The sequence below is a fragment of the Petromyzon marinus genome, chromosome 10 (genome assembly GCF_048934315.1).
Source record: "Petromyzon marinus isolate PM22_M1 ecotype Great Lakes invasive population chromosome 10, UKy_Petmar_22M1.pri1.0, whole genome shotgun sequence".
Taxonomy (NCBI): domain Eukaryota; kingdom Metazoa; phylum Chordata; class Hyperoartia; order Petromyzontiformes; family Petromyzontidae; genus Petromyzon; species Petromyzon marinus.
Window position 1 is genome coordinate 2,310,906 of NC_133676.1, and position 14,153 is coordinate 2,325,058.

General features: G+C 49.6%; 1 protein-coding gene across 4 annotated transcripts in view; it reads left to right on the forward strand.

Moving 5' to 3' along the window:
• The window catches only part of CFAP69 (cilia and flagella associated protein 69), a 28,073-nt gene extending 14,665 nt beyond the window's left edge, over nt 1–13,408 (forward strand). For 2 of the 4 annotated variants that reach the window (XM_076066023.1, XM_032951805.2), the window contains exons 8-23: nt 842–1,019; nt 3,308–3,431; nt 3,527–3,575; nt 4,190–4,311; nt 5,056–5,281; nt 5,723–5,887; nt 6,076–6,227; nt 6,341–6,459; nt 6,609–6,690; nt 7,770–8,013; nt 8,571–8,708; nt 10,195–10,271; nt 10,390–10,587; nt 10,701–10,787; nt 11,194–11,298; nt 11,911–13,408. In XM_076066023.1, coding sequence (XP_075922138.1) covers nt 842–1,019; nt 3,308–3,431; nt 3,527–3,575; nt 4,190–4,311; nt 5,056–5,281; nt 5,723–5,887; nt 6,076–6,227; nt 6,341–6,459; nt 6,609–6,690; nt 7,770–8,013; nt 8,571–8,708; nt 10,195–10,271; nt 10,390–10,587; nt 10,701–10,787; nt 11,194–11,298; nt 11,911–12,078 — 2,234 coding nt within the window. In that variant the 3' untranslated portion in view covers nt 12,079–13,408. The remainder of the gene's footprint in view (nt 1–841; nt 1,020–3,307; nt 3,432–3,526; nt 3,576–4,189; nt 4,312–5,055; nt 5,282–5,722; nt 5,888–6,075; nt 6,228–6,340; nt 6,460–6,608; nt 6,691–7,769; nt 8,014–8,570; nt 8,709–10,194; nt 10,272–10,389; nt 10,588–10,700; nt 10,788–11,193; nt 11,299–11,910) is intronic. The other 2 variants (XM_032951808.2, XM_032951807.2) reach the window with 2 other exon arrangements.
• The last annotated feature ends 745 nt before the right edge of the window (nt 13,409–14,153 follow it).

Below are 14,153 nucleotides of genomic sequence, written 5' to 3' on the forward strand. Positions count from 1 at the left end.
ATTTGCACATAACCTACGGTTCCCAATAGGTAACTCCATCCTGGGAGTTTCAGACACCATGGCATTCAATCAGGGTAATTAGTTCCCTGCAGGCCAATAAGGCTTGTGCTTTGTTAGTCATGCTAATTGTGGACTTTCAAATTAACAAAATGAAATAAATAATGTTTCCATTCTCAGCAGTAGCTTCTTGCTGACACTATTTCATGCAACAGCCGAAGAGTGCCGGCTGGGAAATGCTAGGCTGCCACAGTTAATTTAGTACCAAAAAGTGGGACATGTTTCGACCGTGTTATCAGTATTGTCTGAAAGCACTGACATTGGGGTGACAATGGAGGAGGCAGGTAGTATGTTCACCACTAAATGCAAAGGTTATTGCTGCGGTTGTATTAACCATGAAAGTCTATGCACCATCTGCTTCACTCAAAGTGAACGTTAAAGATCTCTTGACGTCATTCGAAACAAGTTGGCCATTATGTTTAACACGTGGCCATTGCGTACTGGCGTAATGGGCAAAATTTTCTCAATTAAAAAATTACCCCCAAATCACTCATTGACATTACACATCGAGTAGCATTTATTACCCAATACAGGCTGATTAATGCCTGCTCACAGGCCAGGTGCCAAGTTACTGTATGCTGCACAGGAAGAGCTGCCTTTGGGGGTGCCCTTTCAAATATTTGAGATGATGTGTAAGTTACTTATCTTTGGTAAAGCGTTCTAGGACGCCCCAACATCGAGGCCACTTTTATCAGAAACAAACGATTACTATGAACATGTACAGGGTGTCAACATGTACCGCCTTCATCAGGGACAATGTATGCGTGCACATCGGTACATGCAGCGGAGCTGTGCGCACAGATGGTGCGTGCGCGGGGAGCTGAGCGCCTGTGCTCTCGCCTGGCTGACCCAGACCCTTCCGGGGCGCTTCTCTTCCGCTCGGTGGAGGTGCTGTGGAACCTCCTGGAGAACGGGCGGCAATCGCAAGTGCTCGCCCAGCTGGCCAGTATCGAGTGTGTGCAGTGAGTTGCACACTTCCACGCACACCAGCACTTATTGCATATGTAATGGATTCGATTGAGGCGCACACTCAACTTGGAGGCAACACTATTTATTAACGCACAACAACCAACGGGAACGTTATACACAGGGTGGTGACCACCGTTCCTAATCTCATTAACACTCGGCGAGGGAATACCACATAACGTGACCAGGGTAGGTTAACGGGCTGCCTGGTCACGGACGAAGGTCGGAGCCTGGAGGAGCGTTGATGGCATCTTCATCCCGGGGTCGAACAGCCCCGCTCTCTGTTCACACCCCACTTATAACTGCTGTGGCGTGGCCGGCTCCACCCCAGGCCACGCTCTCCTTCTCGATCCTTCGGGAAGGTCCGGGCCCCCAACCACGTGACCCCCTAGCTCCTCTCTAGGGCCCCGAGCCCCCCTTTATCCGGTCACGTGTCCTTTTGGGTTCACGCAGAGTGTCACGGCTTCACACGACCCCCGTGACACCCGTCTACATTACCGATATCGAGCCAACACAGTAGTGACGTCATATGTCCCTACGCTCGTACAGTCCCGACACAGGAGTGACGTCGTATGTCACTACAGATACACACAGAATCCCCTTGCCTTTCAAAAGTGTTTATTCAGCATTGAAACCTCAAAATCTTAGATGCCCCACAACACTAAATTTCATTGTACCCAGAACGACATTTACATGGTTCTCACTCAGTCTCTGTTAATGCTCAAACACCTGCAATCCATTCCTGATAAAATATCCTTGGTCACTCTCCTGTTTGATGTTGAGCTGTCGATTATGTACGTCCCTGTCTGTTTACACACTGGAGCAAGTCACCATAATCCCATGTTGATGTCCTTTGCAAGTGTAGTGGGTTCCATGGAGACACAACACCCCGACAGGGTAACTACATAAATGTACGGGATAATGACATGGGTGGTAGCCAACTTCAACTAGCGACTAAACCACAATGGGCAACTATATAACCGGGTCAGGTCAGTAACGTCCTGCCTGACCCACGATGCCGAACGTGACGACCGAAGATCGAGTAGCACGGCGGATTGATTCCAGAAGACAGCCCGTAACGGCGTAGCCTGGCTCTGCCCTAGGCCCCGCCCCCTTCTAGATCCTACTAGAAGGTTCTGGGCCTTATGTCACGTGTCCCTCTCACCACCCCTTGCCCCCCCTCGCTACCCTCTCCTGGTCACGTACCCTCTCAGGTTCACCCAGACTTTTCTGAAGTGCTCTCTCTGGCCGCCACCAGAAGCATGCTCCCTAGGGCCCGCTTCTGTGCCATACTGGTGCCAGAGAGAGACGCTAACATGCACAGTAGCACTCTTCTTCCAATAGATGGCGCTAGACGCCATAGTGACTCAATATACATCACTACACAAGTGGTCCCAGCAAAGTTTTATGAGTTACTATATTTTACTTAGTATTGATTGATGTATGTGTTTTAGATTTTTATTCTGTTTATGTGATTGTTTTTCCCCTTATTTATCTTTGGTTGTTTTTGCTCCGATTTCTATTTTAGCTTTTTTGTAGTTGAAATTGCTTTAGTATTTTTTTAAATGATCCAATGTCACTCTTGCAAATGAGATCATATCCTGGTCTCTTGAGTTCTCACCTGGTTCAACAAAATAAATTTGAACTTCCGCACACAAAGGGATTGCCATTTTAGCTCCATTAAACTGTCCAAGCAAATGTTTCCAACAATTGCCTATGATGGATAGCATGGGTCACAAAGGCATAGTGACAACCCAGCTGGCTAGCTGCTGAGCCTTTGTGTCGATACAATGCACTGGGTATCAATGTAGACCATAAAGACCTCACAGGACCATATATAGACACCAATTGACTGATGTACACCACTACATGTACACACAAATATATAGCTATGAACATTTCTCAAGTGTTCTCAGTATGCTGTGGGCGAGTGAACTATATATAGTGTGTTCACATAGCTGGCTGTATGCTTGTGTGTGCAGTGCCAGTTGTGTAGTAGCTAGCGCACTGCGCTATAAACCTGGCGACCCGAGTTCGATTTCCGCCCACGGCTAACATCAGTGGCGAATATCTGAACCTGTTCTGCGCTTCCCCGAGCTCGACCCAGTCTTAAATGAGTACCTGGTGCAGTGTGTAAACATCACCACTCGGGTGACAAAGGTGGCCGGGTGTGGTGCTAGCCACACGACCCCCTAGTGTGCCACGTTGGCCTTAATAGGTGCTCTCGAACAGAACTTGCCCCAAGAGCATGAAAAGGCAATGAGGGGGATCCTTATCTTTGCAGTGCCCTGAAGGAGGTGTTGTTACGCCAAGTTCAGCGTGGGTTCAGTCACTACGACCGCCAGCTACGTAACGACCTGCTGGTGCTCGTTACACTGATTGCCCACGACCCCGCGTCTCCCTTCCTGGTGAGCGCTTGCCTGCACACCCAGGGTTTGCACCTTCCATTGACATGGCGAGTGATTTTACAAAAACCTTAACCATATTCATTTGCTTCATTCAGGAAACAGGCCTCACCAAACAGCTGGTGTTACTTGCAACATTTACAGAAGGTATGTCACATTTACATTTATGTTCACAGAATAATACCGTGAGATAGTGTACATCTGATCGCCCAAAAACCTACTATAATAGGCTTCATTGAATAATATTTGCAGTTATATGGCGCTGGATTAAATGCCTCAGCAACTCAAGGTGCCTTACATCACATAATTTTAAACCTAACATAAACATCAGAGGGCACCTCCAGTGGCTACTGCTGCTGTGTGGCAGAAGGTGACTCAGTACCTGGCCTGCAGGTGGGTATTAATCTGCCAGTTGGGGGCGATGATTGTTATGTGGAATCTCATTTGAGTAAATTGCCACGTAATTTTTAAAATTTGGAATATTCGGACCACGACGCCGGCACACAATGTATCATGGCATAACGTTTGAAAAAAAACAGTCACATCTTCTGTGATGCAGACAGCAGGTAATATAGTTTATAAACTTGCAGCATTAATCAGGGTGACCTGCCTGATTCAAACTGTGAACCTCGTCAACAAGTGGTGCACGTGCTAATTCTGGGCCATGTCATCACCCCCGGTGCTCATACTATAGCTGTATTTTTATATGCCACAAAATCATGGGCGGTCCATTCTGTGGTGGTCCCTGTGTGATCGTGCAGTGAAAAGCCACAACCCACTGGTCAAGAACCTTGTCCTCACCAGTGTCCACGAGGACTTTGAGATGAAAAAGCTTCTCTTCAACCTCCTGGTCGTGCTGAGTCGTGACCCGTGCAACATTCAGGTGTGAACACAAAGAACCCCTCCCCTCTGTATGGCCTTAACATACTTCTAGAGGTTAGTGCTGTTAGAGAACCTATGAAAGCCAACAGAAGACACTTCTAAGGGGGTGGTCTGACGAGCACCATGCCCAGCCTGCCTTTGTCCAGCAAATGGTGATGTTTAAACACCACGTTCGATATTAATTTAAGGCTGAGTCTTCCTCGGGGAGGCCCACGGTCAGAAAAGATATTCGTCAGTGATTTTGGCCGTGAGCGGGAATCAAACTCGGGTAGCTGGGCTCGAAGCACAGTGCACTACCCACTGCACACAAGTTCACACAGGTTCACAGAGACAAGTACAGTACAGATATAGAGACACACGCAGTGATACCATCGCACCATCTTTTATACATTGTGAACACCATGGATGTAGATGGGCCTCACTGGCTAAAATCTAAACAATTGCATTCTGGGGGTGCCTGTGCACCTGGCCTCCTCCGTTAACCACTGAAAGTCATTGATGGACCGGGTTGAATGTGCTGTGGACACAGCTCACACGCGCCCTTGTAATGGCTTGCCATGTCACGGCGCTATACAAATTCCATTATTAAGCGTGTCACTTGTTTGCCCATACGCAGTGAGGTTGTTGTAGTTTGACATCCCACTGTTACACGCATCACTGTTGTGTTTCCAAGGTACTAGAACGCTGCCTTTCTTGTTGAGCACGACCCCCCCCCTGCCTCCATACCCCCCAACCTTTCCCATAGCTGCTGTCTCAGGGCCACGTGCTGCTCTCCCTGTTCCACTACTCGGATGTGCACGAGGCGAGGGCTGCCTCTGGCCCTCTCACCTGGTCCCCGGCCCAGCAGGAGGAGCTGCAGCTGCAGGCGCTGGCGGCGCTCGTCACTCTGGCTCCGGCACTCCCCACCGACTACATGCACATCCAGGGAAACACGCGCCTACTCCTGCTGCTTGACTGGTGCCTCAGCAAGGGTAGGGATCTCACCGCAGCCAACTGGCACGTACAATTTCCCGCTCAAATAAGCACTGAGGCGGTTGCAAATCTCCTTTTTACAGCCCTGAGTCAGCAGTGGAATGTCCACATTGCTATGTTGGGGGCTTGTCTATCCATCGGACAATCACTGCTTATTTCCTCACAAAGTGGTACTCATTCTATCAATCGCTGGAGGGATGATGGAGTGAGTCAAGCCCCAAACAGGATTGAACTCGCAACCTTCAAATTGCGAGCTGCGAGCCCTTCTGCTGAGCCACCTGGTCGGATTACAGGGAAGGGCGGCATGGTGGATCACACGAAGCAGTTTGGCTGAATAACGTTGTTATTGACCTTTCTGTGAAATTCTAAGTGTTATATCAATGGTAATGATTGTAATGCTGTATTCTGCGTTGTGCATTTCTTATTATGGGCATCGTGAGGTCCAGACCAAAGACAAGGCACTGGTGTAAAAAGAGGAGCAGAGCTGGGAGGGAAGCTCCCACAGTTGCTGTACTGCATACGCGTGATGCATGCTATGGCTCGCCTGCAGGACAGCAGCATTGCCCAAGACATGTGTGACCAGGGTACCATCGGCCAGCTGCTCGGTGAGAGCCTAATCATCGCTATGCGGTTGTAGAGGGCTAGCAGCACATGTTTCACTTGCAGCACATGTCACGCAGCAGTGATTGGTGCAGAATATACATTTCATCTATAAGCTCTCGATCTCGTTAATACCACGTGCATTGCCGGACAGCGTCTTTATTGTGCGCTAAAACTAAACTTGTCGTGACAGACGTGTGCTCAGGCTTGATGTCGGGAAGCAGATCAAGGGATGGGGAATTGGTCGATGGGGGCCCAGGCTTCACGGATGTGGTTTCGCTGGAGATCCAGACAGATGCCCTGCTAACATTGTCTTCTCTGTGCCAAACTGACGTTCACAGAAAGGTGAGAGCATTGTCTTCCTCTCTATATCCACACACGTGTTACGTATTCTATTCCGTCTACGCATCTAAATGTTGTTGTCGACTTGTTACGTCATTCTCATGTGTGTTGGACAGGAGTTGTTCGGCCGTGATGGGACAGTGATGCTGACTAAGATCCTACATGCGGGCCCCCACCTTATGCCTGCTGGGTTGCCACACTCTCACCTTGTCATTGCTGCCATCGATGCCGTCTGGTTTGTACAGCACACGAGACAATATTCAGCACATCTCATAGACCCCAACCCACACCACAAAACAGAGCATTTAAATTTAATTCTGACATGTTTGTGCTTGAGTCAGACGTAACAAACTTTAGCCTCACAGTGAAGGTGTGGGTGGACAGGTGCTGTGTGCTGGGTTGCTTTTCATCAGAGGACATCTTCCTGGAGCATGAAGGTGCCTTCCTGCTGCTTGACCTGCTGCAGGTGACCCCGTGCTTACCTCCTCGCCATCCCCTAATCCTAGCCCAACCTCATCTTGGAATGCAACAAAGCAATCGGCCAACAGCAGTGTCCCAACTTCAGCTTTCACCTCCTCGCATTGTGTAGACTGAGCTATTCATCGTATCTTCAATGGCCTGGCACACTTGAGATGGTGCTTTATGTTGCCTTTTACCCCAACTCCTAACCCTTACAATGACCCTAATCCACCATCCCCAGCCCTTACACCAACACTCAGTACCCTTTATGTTACTCGAGGATGCCGAGTGTTGGCGTTAGGGCTAGCAGATTATAGTTGTTGACATTTACGTGACCTCTGGTCATATCCCAACCACTGACCAAGTTCTGATTATCTCAGTAGCCTCTCATGCAGGAACCTGACATTAGTGTCATGGCAGGCTAATCGTTTCACCAAGCCTGTGCTCTGCTTTCTCGCAGATAGTGGTGTTAGATTCTGTTTCATTTATCAAACGTTTCAACATTAAAAACATGTTTAAACGTCATTAAATCAAGAACACAACTAAACGAATCGGTAGGCTATTTAGTGGTTCTGCACTGTATTCACCGTTGTGGTGTGTTGGTGCAGTCTTGAGAAGTAAAAAAAACATGCGGCCACCTACTGTGCGAGTCCGCGTATGAGTACGTGCGCGTGTGCATGTAGCTGCGCTACGAACCCGGCGACCCGTGTTCGATTCTCACTCATGGCCAACACCAGTGACGATTATCTGAATCGGTCCTGGGCCTCCCCTAGGTCGACTCAGTCTGAAATTATTTCCTGGTGCGGTGTGTAAACATCGCCACTCGGAATACAAAGGCGACTGGGCGTGGCACTGGCCACACACCTCCTCGTGTGCTGTCAGGCTTCGTAGGTGCTCACCAACAGCCACAACAGTCCGTTACAGGCTATATGGGCGATCTTTGTCTTTGTGCGATGCAAGCCACGTGCTCTATGGAGTGCTGGAGGCTGCACATTTTTCAACAACATTTTAAGTGTTAAGCACGTTTCAGACTTTGTGACCGTTTAAACGTCCCAGCCCTTAAACGACCAACGCCCCTGCTTCCAGGTGCCGTGTACACATGCCGTGCACAGCCTCACCCTCTCCGTGCTCGTGGAGCTGCTGGACAACCCCAAGGCGGCGGAGCATGTGCTCGCATGGCGAGGGTGGGGGCGCGTGGCGGAGGCGCGCGCTGCCGACGGGGCAGGGCCGCGCGATGGGGCCACCGCACCTGCCCTGCTGCTGTGCCTATGGAGGGAGGAAGAGGTGGAGCTGGGGGTTCCCCGGGGCCCACGCGGAGTCGTATTGCCCGGTACTTTTTGAATTTTTAATATTACACTTGCTTACTCAGGAAGGCCTCGATGAGTCTCAAGACACCTTTTCAGGAGAGTGCTGCTAAGTTTTTTGCAGGAAGGGGCGGCAATTGCTATGCGTTTCTGAATTGAGTAACTTTCGGGGTCATTTTTTTTATCGTAATGCCGGCACCCAATCGCCTATTCTTCAAATGGCATCACGGCATCTTTAACATCCACCATGAGCGAAGGAGGCGGCGCTTTGTACTTTACGGTTAATACGCCTGCAGTATTAACCAGGGCTGCCAACCGGAATCGACTCGTGGAACTGTGCAACAAATGTCAAAGGTGCTACGACTCGGCCATGTCACCGACCTAGTGGTCGCTCGCAGAAACAAACGGTTATAATTTGTCCAGTTTAGTAGCAGCAGCGGACATTTAGCTTCATTTGCCGAGTTTGGTTACAGGTTGGTTGTAATTTTACAACAGTGTACAGTTATTTTCGCTCTGATACCGGGAGAGTTGCCGAGTTGTGCGGTGTGCGCCGTCTGACTTGGATGGTGCCTCCACGCTGCAGGGCCACAGCTGCCGCTGGTGGATGCGGCGAGAGCTGAGCAGCCAGTGGTTCCTGTCGCAGGTCGCCAGCCCAGCCAGGCCGTGCTCAACATCACAGAGAACAACTGGGTCAAGATCTACATAATCTTTAGCAAGATCGGTAATGAGCACATGAGCCTGTGGAAACAGGTAACATGCTCACTGTAACAGTAGCTACGACTCAAGAGTGAGTGGTGGTGGTTACATTACCACAGCACGTGTCGCAAACTAGGTGGAGTAGCTACGTAAAGCGATGAAAGTTTGGAGTGGTCAGCAGATTGACCATGATGTTGTGGGTGAACTGGATTGGGTGACTGACAGATGCACCACCCGCCACTATGCTCATTATTCATAATTGATTTTTGTGTTAGACCACGTAATGATGCTACCCTCCACCATCCGATATAGCCAAGCAAATAAAATGGTCACCTCTACAAGCGTTTAACACATTAAAATTAAAGTTGCTTCAGCTTATCAGTATGTCAGGACAATTCTGAGTACCATTATTAACCATATTAACCATTCTGACTCCTGGTTTAATTGCTGCAGGTCCTGTACCACATCAGACTGTGTCTCTTCTAGCCCATGCCACGCTTGCTTGACCCCTGGTATCAAGAAGAAGTAGCCAAAATGGGGTAGAAGTTGCTTGGGCATGTGGTGGCTGAGTGTTTAGTTGGAATGCAATATTCGCCCCTTTGTGTACAGTGGTCCCTCGTTTATCGCGGGGGATACGTTCTAAAAATAACCCGCAATAGACGAAATCCGCGAAGTAATCAGCTTTATTTTTTACACTTTTCTCAGACAGGCATTAACATTTTTTCACATTTCTCTCTTATTTAAACACTCTCAAAGTTCAAACTTTCGCAGATTAAAAAAAATAAGTACAATATTAGTAAATGAAACCAAAGATCAAAACCTGTTTTCAAGCCCAAACATTTTTGTAAATCTGGCTAGCCGAACGCATTCTGTACTCCCTTAGCTAATCAGGACGCAGAACACATGTGCGGTTCTCCCTTAGCCAATCAGGACGCCGAACACAATGCGCGTTCATACTGTACGCAGGAAAAAAAAGCATGCAAAATTACACTAAAAAAAATCCGCGAAACAGCGAGGCCGCGAAAGGTGAACCGCGTTATAGTGAGGGACAACTGTATCTGTTAAAAGAGGTTTACTAGCCTGCTATCTCAGCGGTAGAGGGAACAATTCGCAATTAGAAAGTTGAGAATTTAAATCTTAGTTTAGGGTTAACTCGGCCCATCATCCATCTGGAGTTGATCAAATGAGTACCATTTTGTGTTCGTCGCCTGATGACGATTGCTTGCGTTGCGATCGAAACGTCGTGATCTATTATTTTTTCTACCTACATGACTTTACCGAAAGAACCAAAGAGAGTAATTTAAGAGTGGTTGTTCTGTGGATGACTTATCCCAGTCATAGAAATTTCCACCATTGCCTCAGGGCTGTCAATGAGAGATGAGCACCACCTCCATGCTCATTTGAGCATCAAATCACTTTTTTTTACTTTAATATCACACCCACAAACGGCGCACTGCTCAAAACAACACCAGTGCCATTGAAACTGTGTGATGCAATCTATCCCTCTTCAGGCTTCCAGGGCCTTCCAGGCCTAAGCCCCGAGGACCAGGTTACATTGGCCATTGTGGAACGCTACATGGACTTCAAGGTAAGGAATTAGTGTGGGTAATGTACACGTGGCACCGATTGGTCTGCACGTTGCACCGATTACAATGTGTGAATTGTACGTTGTGTGGTGCGGTGGTGTTGTACCCCTGTGTGTGTAGGTGGGCGAGGTGTGGCAGGAGATGGAGGCAGAGCTCCGCGAGGAGGGTGTGCGCCCCACCACCCCTGATCGCGATGCCCTGGAGACGATCGCCCGGGCAACTGGTGAGGTTGTAGCCGGAGTGGCCCGAATACAGGCCGCCATCTTGGAGGAGAGTCAGGAGCAGGAGCTGCAAGATGAAAGACAATTCTATGCCGAGGTTGGTTCACCGCAGGGAGGCGACGCAGGGAGTGAGGACAGCTGCCTTTGCACACATTTTTTTTCCGGTCCGAGTGAGTGCTGTTAATTATGAACCATGTTGTTACTTTACAGATCAAAGCAAACCATCAGCAAGAGGAGGCCGCAATCAAATCATGGAATCACTACGTGGCAAGGACATCCAACTATGAAATGCTCAAGGTCTTGTTAATGATCTTTATTACTACGAGTTGCTGGCAGTTCATTTTGCAGACTAACAGTCCCAGTGGCTCAGCGGTAGAGCGAACGGCTCGCTATTGAAACGTTACGAGTTCAAATCCTGGTTGGGGGTTGACTCAGTCCATCATCCGTCCAGGGGAAGCCAATAATGGTTCTCCAATGGATAGATTCGCCCACATTACAGGAACGTGCAATTTCTACCACTTGCCTTTGGGGTTGTAAACAGGAGATGAGTGCAGTTTATGTTCATTTGAGCAGGGAATCACTTTGACTTTTGACTTCTTCTAAAACTGCATTTTTTACATTTTCAATATTGCTTTCATGAATGATGTGTGAAACCATCAGAGTATTACCGTGGACTTGACACACATGTGCTATGCGTCCGCAGGAGGCACAGCGGGAGCTAAAGCAGTCCATAGACTCATCCCGGCCAGGAGAGGACCAGCCAGGGCCCAAACCCCACAGCACTACAGTACCAGGGCTCACCACCACGGTACTCCCACACTACATTGTCTCAGTACATTACATTTACTCAAGAATGCATTTCTCTATCCAGCCAGGTCAATTCATCCAGCACACTCACTGATTTATTACAGTCACTGGCTCATTCACTGGCAGCCACTGACTCGCCTCCTTATCACTCTAATATCGCTTCTACCATGGTTACTCTTCCTGTGAGTTTCACTCGTTGATTCCTCCACCCATGATGAGGACTCTACCAGACACCGACTGCTTTGTCTTACCGACGCTGTGTTAAACCACCACACTGCAGGACCCAACAACATGCTCACGCACCACTTAAGCACCACACTGCAGGTCGAAACACTTCTCTGTTTGCTTCTTCCCTCGTACTGCTGCACTTTGGAATTACCTTCTATCGTCTTTTTTCCAAGGCTACTATAATAACTGTGCTTCATTCAAGACACGTGTTCACACTACCTACTACAACTTGATGGTGCTGTTTGTTGATGACTGCTCGGCATACTGCGCCTTTGGGCCTGTGCTCAGCAACTGTGTTAATAAAAAAAAGAATGCATGCAGAAAATGCGATGACTTGAACTCTATAATGTACCTGTGCGTGCTTGTGCATGTTCCGTGCGTTCAGACGTTCGCTGGGCGACGCGTTTTGGTGGAGAGCACGCCGGCGGAGTTGACGGGCGGCCCCCTGGCTGCCACCGAGCTGGCGCTGCAGAAGCTGGCGGTGAAAGGCGGCGCACTCACTCGCACAGGCCTCGCTGTGGAGCAGGAGCGCCAGCAGATGTCGGCTCGCTGAGTCCCACCACGATCCTCGTGGAGCCACCTCACTGACTCCATTTAGTGGGCCAGAGCCGAATTGACCTCTTAGCAGTTTTCGGTGGTACTAATTCATTGCCATGTGCTGTATACGTTTTTTTCCCTTTGCAGTGGAATCTTCTGTCATTCAGTCGGGACCTGTTGTGTACATAAGTTGTTTTCAGGCCACATTACATGGTCTCGGATGATTTTGAATTCACATTGTTAGAGTGTGGTCGAATTTTGCCGGTACACAACGGTATGCCATCCCGGGACTTCTCCGAACAGCAAACACACATCCCGGCACTTCTCAGAGCACCAAATATGCATCCTGGCACTTCTCATTATGGTTCCTATTCCTACGCCGCGTTGTTTTTGCCGAGGGGAAACGACATCGAATATGGGCCAATGCAGAGTGAACGGGTTCTACATTTCTATATTCACATTTCAGCCACAGCAACAGCTGCTGTGCAACCACTGAGTGTAACTGATGATGCTGGTTCCTAACTTTGCGTGCTGCAATGTACGCCCGGAGTGAAGTTTATTCAGCACTTGGGCCCTTTGGGGAGCAGAGGTACTCATGTGCAGTGCAATTCAACCCTCAAGCTTCCAGTGAGAATTGTACATCGTTTTAGTGTAACATCTGACGTGTTGAATCAAATCGAGCAAATAATCCGTGAATACGATGCAAGTCTAGTGTTGAATGCATCAGAGTAGTTATTTCATCGTAAAAGATCACAATCAAAATTATTCTCAATGTTGAGGTATAACGAGGACTTGGTTCTCCAAGCATATTCTTCCAGTGAGAGCGGGGCCCCGAGGTCGTGCTCTTCAAGCAGAGGCAGCACCAGTGTACGCTGTCGCCCACCCCGGGGTTGGAGCGGAGGTGGTAATCACTATTAAGTGACACCAGTTTCTGTGTATGGCTCAAACGTGGATGATGTGATAGGATGCGTTTTTTATAAATAAGGCATAATTCACTTTGATTTCCAATATATGTTTGCACAACCCAAGTGTTGCCGTCTCTTGAGTGGTACCAACAAGTCAAATGTTGGACCTGGACCCATGGACGCATGTATGTGAGGGAGGCAGTACCATGCACGGCTTGGGATACAAAAAAAAAGTTTTCCCAACATCCAGCCAATACGTTAATTAAATTGCCTCGACTAAGCGCATTTGAATCCCGTGAGTGAAGGTGGAATTGATGGGGTCACAAACATTAAGCCGCCACGTGGTGCGAGATCCTAGCCGTGATGTGAAATGTGCGGCGTGCTAGAATTGAATTCAAATGTAAAAATACATACGCGTAAAAATAAAGCTGGTACACGTTAGATTATCAGTGTCGCGCATATCTAATGGCAATCACGGCCACCCTGGGTGTGGGTTACCCCTGTGTACACGGCGCCCTACCAAGAGTGCACTGGCATTCGCGTTAAAAGCGCCCAATGACTGTTTACATAAGACATCTGCAATGTCCCTTGGTGGTGCAGTCACACGCGGGCGCCACGAGCCTCACGGCCCCGATGAATTGGGGCCTCCCAACGCCAAGGGGCGGATCATTGGCCCCTCTCATCCTCTCTCCCACCGAACCCGCGGGGGACTCTTTCTGTCCCTCTTCCCAGGCCCCCCCCCCCATCTCTTCGATGAGCCAACGCCCTACGCGACACTCTACACCCGGCGGCGCGCCGCGTTATATTTAGTCCGTGGCCGGGGTCCCAATCCCCGAGCCGGCGGACACGGGGTGTGCACCGCTCCGGGGAGAGAGTCCCGGGTACCGGGGCAGAGCCTCGCACCGCCTCCCCACCTCTCGATCACCACCCGCAGTCACTGCCGCTGGGCCCACACAGGTGGGCATGCCGTGAGGGTCGGGGTGGGGTGGTCGTCAACGGGGGCCGTCAACGGGGGCATGGTGCGCGTGGCCTCTCGAGGCGGCCCTCGCAGGGCCCTGCGATTCGTCTGCTGTGCAGGGGCAGCTCTCCTCGTGCTGCTGCTCCACCTGGCGCCCCGCGCGCGCCCCACGAGGTGAGTGGCTTCCCGGGGGGGGGGGGGGGGGGGGGGGGCGCCGCCAGGTGGTGA